The 20438-nt window shown below is 42.9% G+C and overlaps 1 protein-coding gene across 1 annotated transcript in view; it reads left to right on the top strand.

The window, feature by feature from the left end:
- Positions 1-2218: 2218 nt before the first annotated feature.
- LOC142891365 (melanophilin-like) overlaps positions 2219-20438 on the top strand; it is a 32368-nt gene continuing 14148 nt past the window's right edge. Inside the window, exons 1-4 of the mRNA XM_076030840.1 lie at positions 2219-2482; positions 4820-4976; positions 11627-11848; positions 13981-14111. Of these exons, the coding sequence (XP_075886955.1) occupies positions 4852-4976; positions 11627-11848; positions 13981-14111 (478 nt within the window). The 5' untranslated portion in view covers positions 2219-2482; positions 4820-4851. The remainder of the gene's footprint in view (positions 2483-4819; positions 4977-11626; positions 11849-13980; positions 14112-20438) is intronic.

The raw sequence follows: 20438 nt of genomic DNA, 5'->3' as shown, positions 1-20438 counted from the left end.
ACACGAGTTGAATGGAGTACACGGTATGACAGACGTCTCGACAGCTTTATCTTTGATGACAACGAAATCAACGCAAGGAGCCACAGCTGGAGCTAATGCACTATAGCACTACTAGTGGTCAAACACTATATTGACTTCAGAAAATATCACTGTGGCAATAATAATAATAACAATAATAATAATAATAATAATAATAATAAGACAATATTCTATGAATTCCAGAATGATATCATTATCAGGAAGAGATTGTAGGACCTTGATGGTGTTAAGATCCTTGATCATGGAGGTGGAGCTCAAGTTGACAACTATTCCACCAAAGCCATCGTCCTTATATTGCAGCCTGACACCTCCAATACGTCTGCATGCTTCTTTGACCTGTTAAATGACCTCTTGTACTGTGTCTGGCACCATTGGTAGATCCATCCTCATCCTAAACTGTCGTCATCCACAAGACGAGGAGGCGTACGGGTTTAGGAGTCAGGGTCACAGCTCATTCGTACATGGTCGTGTTGAAAGAGGCGCTGGCGTAGATTGTGATGCCGCGACAGCTGATGTACTGCAGGAGGCTGGAGCCAAACCACTTACTGGATGTTTGGAGAACAACAGGAGAGGCAGCGAAGGAAAACATTACTTTTCTTATTACATTCACAACCACATTGTGTGGGCATTAAGATAACAGGTTAGAACTGTAGCTGGAGTATTTAAAAAAAAAACATTTCGCCGAACCCTAATAGGTGCATCACAACTGATTAGAATATCATGGAAAAGTTTATTTATGTGAGTAATTCAATTCAAAAAGTGCATCAATACATTATAGATACATTACGGCTTGCTGCTGATGTGACACAAGTTCTACCTTGTCATCCAGTTTGTTCTGGAAACAGCTCACTCTGACTTTGTCTTTGGACTCTTTCATGATTGGAATGAATGTCCTGCAAGGTTGAAACCTTCCCTCTGGTATGTCATTTAACCCGTAAATTTCCGTGATCTGCCTGCGCATGTGATCCGTAACTTCTCACTCTGCTTCCAGCTCACAGCTACATGAACACAAATCTCGCAACAAGCTGTAATTCCCTTTGCAAATATTTGACCTTGCTGGTGAAGCCTGTCCCACCGAGGACAATGGGCCCACCCTTTGTTCAAATGTCCTGCAACCAACCAACCAAATGCTACCACCCATTAAACCAACAGTGCAGCAGATACGGAAGAAGTATGTACACATGCTGAAACATTATTTACTACTTAAAGGTGAATATACTTTTTCATTGGACAGACTAAAATGAAAAAGTGGGGAAAGTCAAGACATTTAAAGTGACGTTGCGTGTGATCGTGTGTGTGCAATGACTTTGGACATATTCTTACGCTGGTGGTTGGGCTTCCCACGTTTGGTGTGGAGAATTTTCCTCAAAAGCATAAAAAAAAGAAATAAATAAAAAAAACTTTTTTACCAAAAATTGCTACCATGTCGTGTTTCAAAGGGGACCACAACCACTGACGGACCTGCATCGGACAGAACTCTGCTAAGTAAGTGGTTTAGTTATTTAATAACTGGCTTTAGAGGGGGGGAAACAAAGCCAAAAATCATATTCCAGGTCCGGCACTGGTAGTGATCCCCTTGGAAGCTTGTTCGCTCAAGACTGCGGCATTCTGTATTTCAAGTTACGAAAAAAAAAAAACTGTGAATTAAAGTTTTTATATATACATATATATATATATATATATACATATATATATATATATGTATATATATATATATATATATATATATATATATATATATATATATATATATATATATACACACACATATATATATATATATACATTATATACACTGTTGTTGGGATTACTCCAAAAAAAACAATCCAAATACTGATTACTGATTACTTCTTTTAAAAGTAATCTAATTACTTATGTAACTACTTCATTTCATAAGTAGTTTCATAATAGTTATAGTTATAGTTATAGTTATATATATGTGGGTATATACACTATATATGTATAAATGTATTTATACATATATATTGATATATGTATATAAAACATTTCAATCTCACTTCTAGCTGCTGTGCCCCTTGCATGTTCTTTCCAACATGAATCAGTGAACAGCTCTCTGCTCATGCATCGCTGCCCTGCGGCAGTCGCACACGTGAGAGGAATTAAGCCCAAGTGGCCCCTGTGCGACCCCATGATCGCTGCCCTCTCCATCATGAGGCGTCCTTAAACACTCGGCCTTAAGAACACAGAGCTATCTCTCACCTATCCAAATACACCGCCATAAAGTGGCGGCCGACGCGGTTCAGCCGCGGCCACGTGAAAGTCAGCAAAAGGTGCGGGAGGCGGCTCGTGTCCTCGCCTGACTCCCTCCTGGTGAACTGGACATGTGATTAGCATTGCTGTCTGCTACTTAGTTGTGCCCTGCAGCCAGCTCACTCTGGCCTCAGAGCAGACGCTGCCTGCAGCTCACACGGTCAACTCCAAGGTAGGGCAGCACCGCACTCCTCCTCTTTCTGCCGCCGCTGGTATCTCTCACAGACCCTCTTAATCCTGTTGGTGCATCCTCATTGTTTAACGTTATTGTTTGTTTTTTCCTATTTCCTTTTTTTTCTTCCTATTTTGGATATTTTGGATATGCCAATTAAGTCAAATATTCTCGGGAAAACTTTGTGGAGTACATTTGTGTGATTTTCTTTTTTTTTGCTTTACATTTTCAAAAGAAACTGTTAAAAGTTTTTCCTTCTCCATGAACTAGACTTTATATATGTGTATTTCTAAAGATCTCGTCACAAATGCCAAGGGGAATTTTGTGAATTTTGCAGCCTTTCAGTTTTTAAATTTCAGAGTTTTAAATTTCATAAGGGTTAAGTCATTAATTCGCTATCGTTAGAATCCTCTCCCTGCTTCAAAGAGTCTCAGTAAGGTATTTTATCAAGACAAATCGTCCTTGGGCAAATACTTGGACTCCAACTCAGTTGCACCTGTTATGTTGAGTTCATATTAAAAAGAAATTACACTGCGGAAACTGTGGAGGAATTTAGTTCAAGATACTTTTAACAAATATTTATCCTGAGTTTCATGGAGAATGTTTGCTCAGTACGACGTAGTTCACAACCGCCTGGGCAAACACCTCGACTGGAGCGTCGGTGGACTTGCTTTGTCGTCTCTGGGTTGACTCGTGGGAAAGTTGACTGCGACATTTCAAAAGTTCTGCTCCGATTCGGCTGCTCAGACTGCTTGTTTTTGTTCGGTCCAACGAGCAGAAGCAGAAATTAGATTAGACCCGATCAGGCAGCTGTTTGCTTAATGCAATAACGGGACGGTCCCAAACATTCCTTTTAGGCCTTACCGATAATGTCCGTGTTTACACGGAACCTCCACGCTGGGTTAAAGTGTGTGTGTGTGTGTGTGTGCGTGTGCGTGTGCGTGTGCGTGTGCGTGCGTGCACCTTTCTCAATTGGATCAGGTTCCGTTTTGGGAGAAAACAGGACGGGTGCACGTGATGAAAAGACGTCACCCTTCTCTTATCAGCGCTGTTGTGATCAGCTGTCGCCACACCACCTGCACACAATCAGTGACTTGCTGCGCAGCAGAGGAGTGGAGATGACTCAGCATCATTTCGAATAGCATGTTTTTGGGGGGTTAACTGATCGGGCATAATTATGAGGTCTGCCTTTTTTTTAATTATAATCCTGTCATTTCCATAACTTGTAACTTTGGGTGTAACTAGGAAAAATCAAAAAAAAAACATTAGTAAAGCAATTATGGATGAATTTGACTGATCTATGAGTTTAATTTTCTTGGGTTGTCAAGGTTGTATTAAAAACAATAGTCATATAAATAACTCAATATAAGACAAATGTGCATTTAACCTTGCTGGTCCTACGATTTGAACACAAAATAAGAAGAACTGATAATATTGTGACTTTTCCTGTTTGGGATCTCCAGATTTAATGTTGCTGCCTCTACTTGGCTCTATTTGTTCTGGTACGATTTACCTCGGTCAGAAAGCTGGAGCCCACACTTTGGTGTGGTTTTGTCAGGCGAAGCTTGCTTATCTACACAAGAAGTAAGACATTTTAGTTTTACACTCTATATTATATAGTCCAAAAGGTCCAGTTCTTTTATCAAGATGTTCCACATACCACATTCCAAAAAGTTCTCTACCGACGACCAATGTGACTATTCTCCATGAAATTAGAATTCCATTTTTTTTTTTTCCATTTTCAATTATTTAACTGAATTTTCAATTCAGTTATAAACTCTTATAACACTCCCAGGTTAGTGACTCCACCCTCTGCGGCAGGTTTTGAAAGCATCAGTGTTCGCAGGAAGCTGTAAACAGAGGGCTAAATTTGCTGCTTTCTACAAATCTAAAGGTTTTCAGATAATTCATTATTCTAGGCTGCTCCACTGTACGGAATGAGGGACTTTATACTTTAGGTATCAGTAAAAAAAATTGTCTCTCCGGCATCCTCAGGGGGTTAAATGTGAAACAGTTGCAATCTGTTTTGTTAAAATGCAGGAGAGTTCAGGAACAACATGAAACAGAAAAATCCATTTCTAACCAATTAAGGCGAATTACATGTCATGACCGACAAATTAACACTTGGCTCAGATTTTGCACGTTTGGCACCAGTTGTGACCCAGTACCAGCTGACCCAGTTCAGTCTTTTTTGTGCCTTTACCTTCCACGGTAATGTTATTTTCGAGCAATCCTCCTCATGTTCCCTCTCTTAACACCCTTATTCCTGATGAAAACTTAATTTGGCTCCCATATCCAAAGAACCTAATCCGCCTGCTCTCTCCTCAACTTCTGCAGCCTGCCAATCCCCAGTGCTCAAACTCCCCATCATGCCTTTAACCGCGGTGGGAAAGACGCTGGATCTCTCCAAGCTGACGGACGACGAGGCCCAGCACGTCTGGGCCGTCGTCCAGCGAGACTTTGACCTGAGGAAGAAGGAGGAGGACAGACTGGGGTGAGTACAAATGCAATACTTGGTTTCGCTCCAAAGATTGATGAGACGAGAGGCAAGTCAGTTTACTTTTGTCTGAGAAGAATGTCAGAATGTTTAATCAAAGTGAATTCCTATTCCTTAAGAAATCAATCGTGAATGTTATTTTGCACTGTGTTGTACATCTGAAATTCTAACCTGATACAGGACATTATTCATTAAACCCAAGTCACAAAATATGATGCAAATAAACCATATGTGTATGTGCGTGCATGCATTCTTGCAAATCTATTACAATGAAAACCAAAATACAATTGCAACTAACAGAATTGATGAAATTTCTATGAAGAGTAGATTTATTTATCTTTTACTTCTCCAAAATTTTAGCATTAAATTTAATGTGCTGACGAAAAAGCAAGAAATAAGTAATAATTAGCCTATTAGACTCAATTATATTGTGGTTAAAAAATTGTTAAAAAAAAAAAAAAAAAGATTAGAGCTTTATTTTTCCCCTGGTCCCAAGTCCGGATGGAAGTCAAGTAATTTTTCATCAGTCACTCCATCACCAAATTTGGTTTACGCAATCAACACACATCTTCAGTTGTGAGCTAGCTTGCTGCACTCCAAAGTTAGCGTGCATTAGCTTCCCTCTGCAATCATGGCAGACAGCTGCAGTCAATAATTGTGAAAGTGAAATGCAGGCCTTTTCTGTGGAGAAAATTAAACACAGTGAATTACAAAAGGATATGATGCTAACATTGACCAGCTCCTGTAATCACATTAATTTTAAGGTTGACTTTGACACTGAACTCACTGGGTTTATTTATTTAAAAAAATCTGTCCATCTGTGTTTGGTTTAAAGTAGTTAAACTACGCATCACAGACAGACGAAGATGAGCTGATGTGGTGGACTCCTTTGTTTTGCATGTCTTGGGCCACCACCAACACACACTTCACTCATCAACAGTGAGCTAGCTAACTGTCGTCCACAAACATTAACTTCCATCCGCAGCCATGACAAACAACTGCAGAAGTCATAATTTCATCTCCAAAACTACTCATTTCTATCTTTTCTCCATTGGACCACACAAATGAATATAGCTGATTACGGGAAATTAGATTAGATTATCAGAGTAGCAAAAACTCAACAGACAGCTAAAAGCATGTAATCACATATCCAGTCCAATCTCTTTACAATGGCTGCAGTTGCCTTTGCTGCCAGTGTTTATTGAGAAAAGATGTCTGCATGCTGGGTTTAGATAAGTTAAATTGGAGACAAAGCTGGAAGGAAATTATGTGCTCCCATCGTAAACGCTGAAATAAATAAGCATGGATAAACACTGTGATCAGACTATCCAGTGATTTGTCTGAGACTGTTTATTTTTGCAACAATCTCGGATGAGCTGTTTACAACCAGTCATCCATTTTCCTTAACGGCTTGATCTGCACTCAGGTCACCTATCCCAGGTTACACCCAGCACGTACAACTGGAAGTTCTCACCTGACTTGTTGGTCTGGCTCCTCTCTGGGTACTAAGAGCAACTAACTGGCAACTCCGTGTTGAAGAGATGAACCAGGGACTTGTGTCCGGTGTACCCGACCTTCCCCCCAAAGATACCTGGGATAGGCTTCGGCACCCTATGTAAGCTGTGATCGAAAAAGGAGAGAAAGCCAGACAAACATCCATCTCTATTCCCAACTCCGGACCATTTGGAGAAACCATCCAAGGAACAGGGAGAACATGCAAACTGCACGCAGACAGGATCCAGGTCATAATCAAACCCATGATGTCTGTGCAAGAAGCACCCAGCAAAAAAATGTTCATGTTCACGCGTGTGAAATATAAAATGCATTGTCTTCTTTGTAGTGAGAGGGATTTTGGTTACAAAAAGGTGATAATCCCTGTGAAATCTTGACATCTTACAAAGTCTTGGGCTGTTCCAAGTGAGCTGTATGGAACAACTTGTTTGGTGCTGTTAACATTCGGCTCAGCTGCCAAACTTCCACTTCGCCCTTCGCCCAAAACAATCAATCTGATTTAATCATGAAATGATACAACTAACGAGCAAATAATGAACCCGGTCTTCCGGTGATCTGTTCCTGTAAGCAGCTGGATTAGGAGGCGTGTAACCCAAACTACTGCTGAAACAGGATTTTGGACCCGATCCTGTTTATACAGGACACTGCAGAGATTGTTTCAAAGCCCATCCCCCCACCGGAGGCTGCGCGCACAGCAATTTAGCACATGTCAACAACGCATTTGCAAGTCATCAGATGAAATCATCCCTTCGGAGTTGCTGGTGGGTCTGAGGAGGCACTTGGCGGCCCGACATCACTTCCTGTCAGCCAAGATGTAACAGCACACCAGCAGTGTAACGACAGTTGTTTTCACTCAGGCAAAAGCTGAAGTTGTGTTCCAGTGAAACCGATCTTTTCTCGTCATGTGTTTTTCCGAGATCGGTATCTACGCAAAATTGATTTTTTTTTTTTTTTTTTTTTTTTTTTTGCTTGAAATGCTCGAAATCAAAGATGAGAGCCTTTTTTTCCTCGGGCTGAGCCGGTCAGGCTACTACGATATGCTCTATATTCCGTCTAGTTTTTGAACGCATGCCACAGAATTCTCGCGTTTGTTCTAATTTTTCTCCGCTGGAAATGCACATGCCCCGTAGAAGATCCCTTTCCCCGCCAATTCCCGCACGACCTTCCCTTCTCCGCACTGGATTTCCCGAGAGAGCAACAAATAGTGGGAGTTTGGCCGTGCTGCACGAAGACACTCCGGTACATCTGTGTTCGCAGCTCAGCTGTTGGCGAGGGAACTTTTCATTTTATGTTCAGACACAAACAGGTTTGGCTGTTTGATTTTTTTTTTCCAAGAAACACATCATTATTCTGCTTTCGTGCCTCCAGTTGCTGCAAAGCCAACAGTCTTAATTCTTTGGCGATTTCTCCTGCAGAACTTGCAACTAGCTGCCATGGCATTTATGAGGTGCTATGAAACACGAAACTCCTAAAGATCTCCAGACTTCAAGTTTTGGATGATATTTTACTGAATCCACCAACAAGTATAATATATTTTTTTTAAAAAACATAAAACTTTATCAAAGTGATCAACTTTGGCAAATGTTAGGATTTGCTTCACCAACATTCTGACTAACAAGTTTTACTCAAAACCGCATTTATTCACATTGGGCCAACAATTACTTCATCGTCACCCAAATGAAACATGCTATGGCCTCAGTCAATGACTTTTTTCCAGCCCGTGATGAAAGGAAATCTGCCTGTGTCTCAGAGAGAGAGAAAATGTTGGGCTTATTGTTGCTAATCAGCCAGCAATTCTCCTTAAAGTAGACTGGAGTCAACACAGAGCTCACACATTGGAATTTGGGACAAGAATGAGAATCCAATTTTGGTATGTATGTATGTGCGTACCAAAATAATACAATTTAGCGATATAGTGTGACAAAATGGACTTACTATTAGATCTGCAAGAATTCGTACAAAGTTACAGCATTCAGTTGCGTCGCAAATTCACAGCCGGCTCCTTGACAATTTCTCTTTCTCTCTCTCAATTCCTCAGCGCGAATTCTTCATGATCAGGTTCCGTGCCTCCATTGAAATGGTTTTGAAAAATTTGTCCAAGTGAATTAAAGTCCATATTATTCAAATGAACTACTTTAAATGCCCCCTTTGTACAGTATACAATCTGGACTGTTGGTCACTCACAAATACATTAGGTGAAAGAAAATTGACTTACATAAGATTTTCTACACAGGAGTGACTGTCTGGATCAGAATCATGCGCGACATGCTGCGTGATTAAATATAGCAGCTGCTTACGTAAGGTTGTGTTTATCTGTAAGTCTGGACTGGAAGAGGGAGACAAAGATGAGCGATTGCGATGTGAATATGACAGGCTGGGGTTAGAACGTTGGCTCAAACTGGCTTAAGACTGTCTGACACTGGGAGCTGACTTGGAGGAGCTGGGCCTTGATTTACGCCGTGGTTCACAGCGAGGAGATGGCCATGTATGGGAAGGCTGCTGCTGCTGCTGCTGCTGCTGCTGCTGCCGCCCCTCTTGGTCTCTGGCTTCTGTGAAATCATTCCTGAGTCCTGCCAGCAACATTCTGGAGAAACTACCTTTTACTCAAATACTGAATACTGCAGAAGAAAAGCTCTCTGAGGACGAGCGTTGGCTGCGTGCAATGACAACCCACCAAGGGAAACTTCTCTTTAGATGAGGTTTTCTAACTGGGAACAATCTCCACAATCTCGCTCATTCGAAACTTGATATTCTTCTTTTTGACGATGGTATTTGAATGCATGGCCACCAGTGGTCAGACAAAAAGGTTGCAAGTTCGATCCCCAGGCAATTTGCATGGTTCTCTTCAGGTACCTCCCACAGTCCAAACACAAGCACATTAGCCTAGTAGGCGACTCTAAATTGCGTGTTTGCGTGTGTGTGTGTGTGTGTGTGTGTGTGTGTGTGTGTGTCCGTACGTAGGTGTGATTTGAGTGAGTTTGCAGCAGCTGGTTTCTGATTTTCTCACAGTCAAAGACATGCTGATTAGTGCTGCATTATTAGAACTGACCAAAAAAAAGAAGAACATTTTCAAGATGAGGTTGATGACAGCTCAAAATGGCAATGCAGCTGCTTTGCTAGGTTAGACGTTGCCTCCTGCCCGCCACAAGCTCTTTGAGGTCACCAAAGACAACGTGTGCACCAGATTCTGTGAGACAGTTTGGAGAGATTTTACTTCATCATGTTAATGGCCTGCGGTTTTGCCAAATATCCCATTTATCCAGATGAGCCAGTTCATGATTTAATAGCGTGACCTTTTGGAGTTAAAAATAAAAAAAAAGGGGGGGCTTTCGTAAACAAAAGGCATCCTCTCATTCTCCCCAGATTCTCTGGCCAAGCTCCACCCACGCCATCCAACATTTGGGATCTGTTATCTGAATTTGTGGTTTCTGCCTCTGTCAGCATCTCGAGGGTCTAAATGAGGGTGTGTGTTTCGTTTTTTTTTTGTCGTTGTTTTTGTTTCTCGGACCGGGCCAAAGAGGAGGGAACTCGTGACTCCAGGCGGTGAAGTCATTCATGACCTGCATGTGAGCGGCAGCCAAGCGGCTCCAAGGAGAAACGTGTTTGTTTGAAGAACACTCGCACTTGTTGAAGTATGGCAGTAGAATTTGAAGTTGATGAATTTAGACATAGTCCAGCACCGCAACGCGTTTTTTCCAGGCATAATCCTGACGGGAGGACGGTCGAGTGAAAGCTAACTTGTTTCTTCTTGGTTCATAAGTGGAGAGAGAGAATGTATACACTGATGCATGAACTGTTTCAACTGTTATTGTTTGTTGTGTTTGTAATCACTGGTGAATAATCCCTTTCTCATCTGTGACATTTCTGCCCTGCAGATATAGAGACAGAGATATTTATACCTCCTTCACTCCGATGTCTTTTGATGTTTTGTTTTGTCCATCTCTGTGTTGTCGATCAAAGTTCTCCAGTGTTGCGGATTTGCTTCATCAATTACTGCCTTTTCCGAGGCACAAGGCTGACATAATATTTATACAGAGTTGCCAGACCTGAACAACATGTTGCCATCTGTGCGCCGAAAACCCTTTCCTCAGTGCACAGGATGAAGGCGAAGGACTCTTTGGTGTTTAGTTAGCTGCGGAAATGTGAGGCAATGCGTTGTGAATAGCGCTGGGCATGGTTAGCTTGGCTTAGCATAAATGATGTGGCCAGGAAAGCACGGCAATCAGTCATGAGAAGCTGATGAGAAACCGCCGTTGCAGCTGCTGCAACGCGTGAACTTTTCCTGGCAAACGTCACTTTATTTCGTGGCTCACTGGGAATTTTTGGCCTCTTTGTCCTTAAGCTGGAGTCCAGAAGAGTTCTGGGCTAATAAAACGAGCTAATTCAAAGGGTAAGGCTCACCTGTTAACCTTGTGATCGTCTCTTCAGTTCAAAAAAGTAGCATTCTGTCAAACCCAGGTCCCTTTGGAGGCACATATATAAACTGTTGTAATTCCTACTCTGTTCACTGGATTTGGGTGTAAATACCCTCAAATTAAAGCTGGAAGTCTGCAGTTAACGCACATCTTGTTTGTTTCATTTCAAATCCATTGTGGTGGTTTTCAGAGCCAAAAAGATGAGAATTGTGTCGATGTCCCAATATTTATGGACTTGACTGTTTTTAATGTGTTGGGTTTTCTTTGCATTCCTAGCCCACCAACTGACAGACAAGTACGCAAAACTACGCATTTTTGTCTATGTTATGGTACTAAAACGATCTGTTTTTCTCATCTCAAGTTGAGCTGATTATCATGATTATCTGCAGATTTTTTAAAAAAATGGTTGAGGCATTCCTGCACTTACCCTGACACCTAGTGGCCATCTTTCCCGCTAGCCTTAGAGCAGCCGGCCAATCACAGGCCAGTGTGTTGCCCCAAAGAAGTATTGTTGGAAGTAGTTCACCAAAATTGATTTTGTAAATGTGAAAATGGCCATATTAGGGCCACTTTAATTGCTGAGCTCAATAAATATTCCCCATAACTATTCATTAGCCTTATTAGCTGTAACAAAATACAACAAATAGGTTTTTACGTAGAGTTTCTGCATCAGTGGCCACACATAACTGATCTACATGTCCAAACTTTTTACTATTGCAGGGATCTAAAGAACAAAATCGAGAGAGAAGACACCAAGAGAGAGCTGCTTGGCAGCCAGACCAGCCTGACTGAGTCGTACTGCATCCGATGTCTGCAGCCCTTCAAGTTCCTGCTCAACACCAGGCGCCAGTGTCTCGACTGCCAGCTCTACATCTGCAAGTCCTGCAGCCGCTACAACAACAAGGAGCACGGCTGGGTGTGCGACCCCTGTCACATGGCCAGGTAGGAGACTAAGCCCCGTGAAAAATGGTGACACAACATCGCTGGTGAAAACATCTTCTATTTTCTGCATCAATAGACTTAAAGTTTCATAAAGGGAATCGTTACTTCATAAAGAAATTATTATATAATTACCAGTTTTGCCACAGTAATCCCATTACATTACTCCGTCACTCAAAAAGTAATTTAATTTCAGTAGTGGATTACTTAGTAATAGATTACTCGCCAAAACACCGCATTTATCTGACTTCTCTTTGCTGCTGACTGGGAAGGTGTGCAGGCATGGAGCATGTGTTGATGATCTGTGTCCTCAGTGCTGTTCTTCCCCCCCGATGGTCCTCTCCGAAAATAGTTTTGTACCAGGAAAAGTGAGATAGACAGTTTCAATCAAGTCTCACTTCAAAGCTAACGCCGTGAAAAAGGCCGCAGAGCCTAAATCTGTGAGACATTCAACAAAGATTGTGAGTGCACGTTCCCCTAATCTAATTGTCCTCCGTGACCCTAAGAAACTTCACAGGACCATGCTCACCGCTAGCTACGTAGCTTAAGCTTGTGTCAAAGAAAGGCTTACGTTCCTCCAACATTCGTTCATTGGTAAGTCGGCCAGCTTGACTCTGGTTACACACATTATGTTGAAGCATGTGGGTTCCATTAATCAGGATCTGGTTGAAATTATTTTCTGTTTGAACGCAGTGACTGTTGACTGAACAGGCAAACATTCGGGTTTATGCTAGCTAACCTGCCCATAACCCTGCGAGGGGAATTCAAAATACATTTTTTTTCCGAAGGTTAAGTCGTCGGATCGCAGATTTGGGTTTTTGAACTTTGTTCCGCTGTTATCTATTAAAAGATTATACCAATTATTCAAACAGTTTTGTGGTAAATTGTCTCGAAACAGTCCTAACAGTCACCATGCCAATTCAGAAACTCAAACGAAGAAAAACGGAAAAATTACCTCAAAAAGGCCCCCCAAAAAAACTTTATAATGCCCCATATTACACAAAATTCCCAATTGCTGTTTCTAACAATGATCAAATTATTTTAAACCTCCACCCTTAACCTCTTTTGTTTGATTGATTAATCAAAAATGTGTGCTAAAAAAAAATCAGCTCTAGAAATCAACAATTTATGATGTCACAGGCACCAATACCCCTCATGGGTCAGTGACCACACCCCTGGCCAAGCGCTGGCTCCACCCTCTAAGACCGCCTTGTTTTTGTCTCCTCATCTTGGGGAGAGGCATCAGTTTTATTAAGGAGCTACAAAGCCAGTGTTTTCGCAAGGAGAATGTAAACACAGGGATAAATATGTTGATTCCTGGAGATCCGCAGAGATTTTGGATGCAATTTGGGATTAGTCATACCGGGGCTGTTCCACTGGATTCCAGGATAAAAGTAAATAAATAAACAGATAAAAATCAGAAAATTGGCAGAAAATGGTCTTTCTTTTTGATTTTAATTTGAAATCACAAATGTGCATGTGCATCCCCAATATCTACTTTATTTCCATGATATGCTCTAGTACCACGGATCAAGATTTTGATATTGTTGCTTGTCTGCCAAGTTCCCAATCTACAAGGAGCCCTATCAAGAAGCACTCAGGAATCGTTGAGTTCAATATGAGACAAAGCAGTCATCACAATAAATCATATATATGTCTGAAAATGTACCACTGGGTGTGACACTAAAAACATTATGTCAAAGGAAAAGTAGCGTTTAATACTTTTCTTTCGACACATCACATGTTGACGTGACTCTTTTGACATATAGTTTGGTCTTGGCAACAAGACAATAGACTCCTTCTGTCTGGGTGTCAGACTTTGACGGACATTTTGGCAAGTGTCCCTCAACACGCTGCTCCGTCCTGTCAGCTGTGCTGTGTCATCAGCAGCTCATTCCCGCTCCATTTATAACCATTTTTCTGCTGCTTGCTCAAGCACAGCTCTGGCGCTTCCACTGACAGCAGCCAAAGTGTGGAGAGTGTTTGCCTCACGCTAACACCTGTAGCTTGATGTGGAAAGGAGCGTGCATTCGGCCCGAACTGCTGAAGTCTTCGCTTTCCCGCAGCCACTGCGACACAGATTTTAATCGTAGCCTGACGCGTGTATCCCAACCAGCCCTGCTTCTTCTCAACAGGGTCCTGAAGACCGGTACTCTGGAGTGGTACCACGAGAACGTCCGCACCCGCTTCAAGCGCTTCGGCAGTGCAAAGGTGATGCGATCGCTCTTCAAGAGGCTGAGCGGACAACCCGGCGAGGACCTCGAAGGTGAGCAGCCCAAATTCCTTTCCAGGGGTTGATTTAAAAAAAAGTGGCTTGCTTCCCATGGTGTGTTGATCCCCAGCGCATTTCTTCTTCTTCTGTTTAGCAAGTTTTTCCTCCCCTTAGTTTCCCCTTTCCGTGACGGGGAAAAGCCGCCCACCAGCTGACTGAAGTGGCTCAAACAGCTGCTAATATCTGTACGGGTGCAAAGCAGGTTACAAACGGTCTCAGGTCAGCGTTTCTTGGAGGCTACAGCTTGTACAAATTTCCATCTGTTCCGCTCATTTCTTCTCCCTGAGGCCTCGGGGCCGAGTCAGGAGTTGAGTCCGCCCGAGCCGCACCGCACTGCTCGGAAGCCCGTGCGAGCTTTCCAGAAGAAATCCTCAATAAATGAGGCAGGAGATCCAACCGTACGGCTAACGCATGGAAACAATGAACCAGCCCTCGAGGTCACACTCTGGACTCTGACAAGCGGCGAACCTTCCCCATTGCAAGCGGCGACTGAGTTTGAGGAGTCAATTTGGCACTGCTTTAATTATGGGTAATTCTATCATCTCGCTCGGCAGGAAGAAGATTCCCCAAAGCCCGAGCAAATCGAAAAGACTTTTATCGCTCCAATGAGCCAATGGAACACATGTGGAAGATCAGGCTTGTGCTCCCTAAGATCAGGAAAAACACACTTTGATCATAAGAGACAGTGACAGTGGCTGCACATCGGTCTCAAAGGGAGTGAGAGCACGCTGTTAAGTAACCAGACGAGAGAAAAGTAACATCTGAGTAAAGATGTAACATTGGCAGCATGTCCGGTGTAAATCCATGTGCCAGACCAGATCCAGGACTTTGAAGCCCATTTTTATCAACAGTGGCTCTGATTTTCTGATAAAGAGAAACCATGTGGTGCAGTTTCCTGGTTGATTAGACACACAGGATTTTTTTTCTGTCAGGAGTTTCATTATTGCGATGATGTTCTTTTGTGTGTTTTAGAAGCGAACTGGAAGTTCCTGAAGCCTGACGCAAAATCAAACCTGTCTGAGATTAGAATTTTTTCTTTTTATGTTTGTGGAAGTTGGAGGAATAAAGGACGTGCTTTCAAGAGGTTTGACTCTTTGCATTCAGCAAAGCATCTCACTCATCTTCGGCCGCCCTATGCCAGCTGCCGGCAGCCTGGCCGTCTCCGACTTGCACACTTTGTGCCACTGTTTGTCTTCGTTCAGTCGTCCATTTTCCCATCGGGAACACTTCGTTTTTGTGACGCTGAGTCACAAGAATGACATTTCCTGTCTCGTTTTGGGAGATTGAGAGGCCATCAGATGGCTGTAAAGTCAGTCACGGGGGTTTAATCTCTTCCATCTTTCCTGTTTGTCCTGCTCTGGCTCGCCGCAGCTGTTTCTTCATCACAGACTGGCCGGGACTGTGTTTCTGCAGCAGGGTCGCACGTGACACAAATTTTATGGCGCTTTTTCACAACACAAGCGGCTCTAATGTAATGATAAGGCTTGTTGAGCTGCTGGTGTCTGATGGGAAACCTTGCAAGGCATCTTTTGTCATTCGTCATTCCTAATTGTTCTGATATCAATGTAGCTGTTTCCGAGATCACCCACTACTTCCTGCTCCCTATATAGGAAGTTATATGTAGCCAACTATATAGTGTAAGTTACGCATATATATTGTTCGCCTAACAGCGTAATTGCCTCAGTCATTTTTGGGCCCAATAGTGATATCTGCCTAACTTTAACGACGTGCTTGCTAAGAAATGTGTTTTTTCTTATTTTCCAAAAACGTTCAAATAAGACTGAGGCAACTATGCTATTAGGCTAACGATATGCATTTTCCATTTTCATGACAAGTACACATTATGTTAAGTGTCTTCCCACGTGAGCGCATTGCATGATGGGATGTATATGTGATTGTACAAATGCTTTGAGACGCCTTTGGATGAAATTTGGAGCTGTACAAATAAAAGTTGAATGGTTGATTGATTGATTGATTGATATATCACTCCACTACTTTTAGCAATACATTGTGGGATACTTTGACTGGACTATATTGCGCACTATACAGTGAGTGAGGGGGAATTTCAGACACAGCCTATGACTGCTACAGTCAGAAAGAGGCTAAGATAGAGCCAGGGTTCAGAACTGGGGAGTTTTTGGCAGGACAGCAGAGACTCAACTTCCTGTGACTCGTCAGCAAGAACAATCTTTTCCCGGAGGCTGCCTGTTGCCTTCTACCGCAGCTCTATTGATAGTGTGCTCACGTACTGTGTACGATCCGAGGGGAGAGGACATCGATATAGAGACTAATAACCGCTGGCCAGAAGACCCGTGGCTGCCTTTCTCCTGACTTTGGAAGGCACTGACTCAGGTTAGGTGTTTGAGACGCAACCCTCAGGCAGAGGAATGGAGTGCGAGTGCCAGGACATAACCGGCTAAAGAGCTGTTCCATCAAGCCACAACCGCACTGACGCTGCGTTCAAATGGAGTTCGGCAGACAGCAAACCCAATTTCATTGGGGGAAAGACAGAAAAAGTTGGGTGAGGCCGCGAGAGAGTATCATCGACAGTAACAGTGGACATCGACGACAAAAAGCTGGTGTTTGAGGTGCAGCAGCGTCCAGAATTAGACGACCGGACCTTTAACCTATGCCAAAATGTGAGGAAAATTATGTCTTTGGAGGTTGAATTCTGTTTCAGAGGAGATTTCACATTAAGTTCTGTTTCTAATTCAATATGTAATATTTTGTAGCCATAGCCTAGCTACGATAATTTAATAATACATGAATATCTATTTTTTGCAGCCCGTCCATCCTCAATATATTTAGATGGGGTCCTGAGTTTTTTACTTTGCTAGTATAAAAAACTGTCTGGGGGTTTGAAGACAAGCTTCGACTCTACTTAAACCGACGCTTAGCCTTGCTTTGTATTCCTGAAACTGGTCTCATGCAAAGCCAGTCACTGCTCTGTCTGCCTTACCATGACAGGATTCCATACACACAGCTGCCAGCTATACCCCACCACTCATATCACACCTCCATCAGCACCTCTAAAGGTGGAATATTGGTTCAACCATTTACACCGCCACGCTGGACCCGTCCCTTGAGGAATAAAGACAAACTAAAGCAGCCCATATAGAAGAGCTATAAATGGCCCTGAAGCCACTTATCTGCTCCTGATTAGTTTTATCCACTGATGAGTTGAGAACTGGATGGCGACGCTTGTCACCGGCTAGATCCACTCGCAAACAGAAGATTGGTCCAATCACTTTCCCAGTTTTCTGTGGACACATAATACAGTCATGCTGATTTGAAGGCCATTTCATCTGGCCATGTTGTTCATGCATTTTTCTTCCTCCTCTTTCTTTGATGCTCACATCCACATTTGGTGACTTCCTCCAACCACATCCCACGCCATAACAAACAGGAACCCTTCAAGATGACTTTTTTTTTTTTCCACACTCAGCCGCTCGCTGACATGTGAGGTCAGTCCGTCGGAGAGAGTGGCTGGAATGCAACACTTTGGGAGTGCTGGTTCCACTTATGCTGAGTCACCCTGCAGCATCTTTGCAGATCTTTGCTTTTTTTATTGTTAATATTTAAAATAAAAAAAAATTCAAAAAAAAATAATTTAAAAAAGCAGCAGGGCCTTGTGATCACCCAGTCACATGTTTGGCATTTCCGTGCCGGCAGTGCTGCAGACTTCCAGCAACCAGAAGCAAGACAGGGAGGGAGAGAGAGTGGAGGGGTTGGGGGGGGGGGAGTGGTAAGAGGGAGAGGGAGGCCAAAAAAGCAATGTCTTCATAACAGTCCAACAATGACGCAAGCACGGAATCGCGCACACGCACTGGGTCTGGAGCTGGATCGGTGCAGTAGCGATCACCATCTCCTGGAACGGCTTCAGCGTGCACGCACTGCGAGCACGCACACACGCACACACGCAGCCCTCTTACTGTACTCTCCACATTGTGCTGCTGCGGTCCGTCAGGCCCCCACAGCTCGCAGGGTGTCATGCCAGCCCTCTTCTCACAACTGCATCTTCGCTTTGCGTCATCACACCGGGGCTTTAACTCAATTTAACTCCCCCTCGGTTTTTAAATGGCACGGCTGCTGCTTCCAGTTACTCCGTGCGGGGGGAAAAAAAAGAGGGACTACCTGACGTATCCCCGGTTCTCCCAGGCTGTTTGTCATCGTTGCGTAACAGCAAAGTGCACACCTCGCGTCTTTCATTTTCATGGCGGGGAATGAGCTTCGGTGAGTTTGGATGATGGCGTAAGCTTTGTGCGTTATTTGTGTGACAGAGCTGCCTCATCTCCGTCTCATCTGCTCTGCGTTCTCCTAGTTTGTCAAATACACAGCAAGGAAAAAATTTACTATTTGAACCTCGCCCTCCTCTGATTTAGGAGCTGGGTGTTTTTATTCATCTCCAGACGAAGACAACAAATCAAGGCTCAGCTGTGTTGGCAAATTAAGATATAATCCTCATCCTGGCTCTTATGTCTGCCCGTTTCATCACCAAACTGATCTGCAAGTGCAAATTCCCAGCACTGGCTGGATTGGTGTGCTAGCAGTCACACCAATCCATGTTGGCAAGCAACAGTATAAGTCGCTTTTTGAGATGGTCTTGGTATAGTATCGACTAAGCAACCAATCAGTCATTTTAGTTGAGGCAAAGGTAGAGAGAGAGCTCCCTTTACAAACCACAGAAGAAGATGATAGTGGGATATAAATGAAGCGACTGCTAGCATCGCTGTAGCAGCAGAGATTAGCTTGGACGCTGCAGCGCGGCTAGTTTGATCAGGGAAGCCTTCAGCTGCAACCTCTGGCTTAGTTCACGAGAACAAGCCTGATTTGTCAGTTTAAATGTGACCTGCAAGAGAGTTCAGCCAATTGCCTTCCAACTTGTACCTTCTATTTAAAGACATTTCTTCATCAGATGAATACATTAAGAAATTTTTCATCTGCTGCAACAGTTTAATGACTCTAGACTAGCACCGCAGATATGCACCTATGCCCCCCTCATGTTTTTTGGGAGGTGCGGGGGTGGTGGACATGACATAAGACTTGTCCAGGAAGCTGCACTTAGCCTGAAATTAGCCTTGTGTGTATACGGACACTTGGAAAGCGCAGCTGCCTCTGTGATACACTTAGCAATGGAAGAGCAACAACAGCACAGTCATCATGGGTACGTCATTGTTTACCCCAGTTACTTTACATAGTTGTTAGCGTACGCTATTATTTTATTCATAAAATACTGCTTCCCGCTTCCCAAACACATCCCCAGATTTTTTCTTTTTATTTACACCTTTTCTGCAACAGCAGATTTACAGGTCACGTCTTGCCTCTTGCCGACCAAATGTCACGATAAAAACAATTAAAAAGAATTTACAGGCTTTCAGTTCTGGGGTCTGGTGAAGGCTGAAGACAGGGAGGCCTCCTCTCACACGTGTTTACGATTTACAGCCTCCTGACGCCAGATCGTCGCCGTCAACGCGAAGGCCAGTATTTCAGTGTACTGAAACAGCAGTCTTGTGAAAGGCGGAGAGAGGAAACAAACGCAAAATAAAATATAAAATAACCACATAAAATCTGATCTCATGCAACCATTATGTCAGCGAGGCTCGGATATTTATTTATTTCGAAACCAGATGAAACAATACTTAGTGCCGCTTGCAGCCTCCCAAAAATAAATTTGAGCCACATTTTTTAGAAAAGAAACACCAAGGTTAGTTTTTGCAAAAACCACAGACGTTTTTATTTTATAGCATCTCCGCCTTTGGTTTTGCAGACATTTTGTCCAGCACAAGATAAAAGCCAATATGTTCATTTAAAAAAAAAAAGTTTGATGATGCAGAGGAAAATAGAAAAAAGTCCAAGAAGAGTTCAGTCAGAGTTCCTCTCAGGATCTCGTCTGGGAGAATCATCCACTAGTTTAAAATATCTCCGAGCAGTGACAGCAGATGGACAATTGAATGAACGTGAATGTCATGCAATGCAGTGTTCATTAGTTGTATGATTTTTATGGTTAAATGCAGAACTCATGACCTCGTTAAACATTAAATAATTTTTCCCCAAGAAGTTAGAACACACTGCTGCTTCCTGTTGACATTACGTTGACGTTATTTTTGTTGGATTTTTTTTTTTTTATGAAACCCAAGCAGACTTGAAATTGCTTAATCGATACCTGACGGGGGGAAAAAAAGAACAAATACAATTTTGGGATTGTGGTTCATAGTGTATACTTTACCAACCCTGACCCCCTCCTGGCTCTCTTGGAGATCATTCTCTCTGTCTGGTCACCCCTTATATGGCAACAACTGGCATGACCTCAACTATGATTTT

Source organism: Nelusetta ayraudi, unplaced genomic scaffold (genome assembly GCF_046127955.1).
Source record: "Nelusetta ayraudi isolate G7.1 ecotype Tasmania unplaced genomic scaffold, CSIRO-AGI_Nayr_v1 ptg000031l, whole genome shotgun sequence".
NCBI lineage: Eukaryota > Metazoa > Chordata > Actinopteri > Tetraodontiformes > Monacanthidae > Nelusetta > Nelusetta ayraudi.
This window is presented reverse-complemented; position numbering and strand designations above follow the sequence as displayed.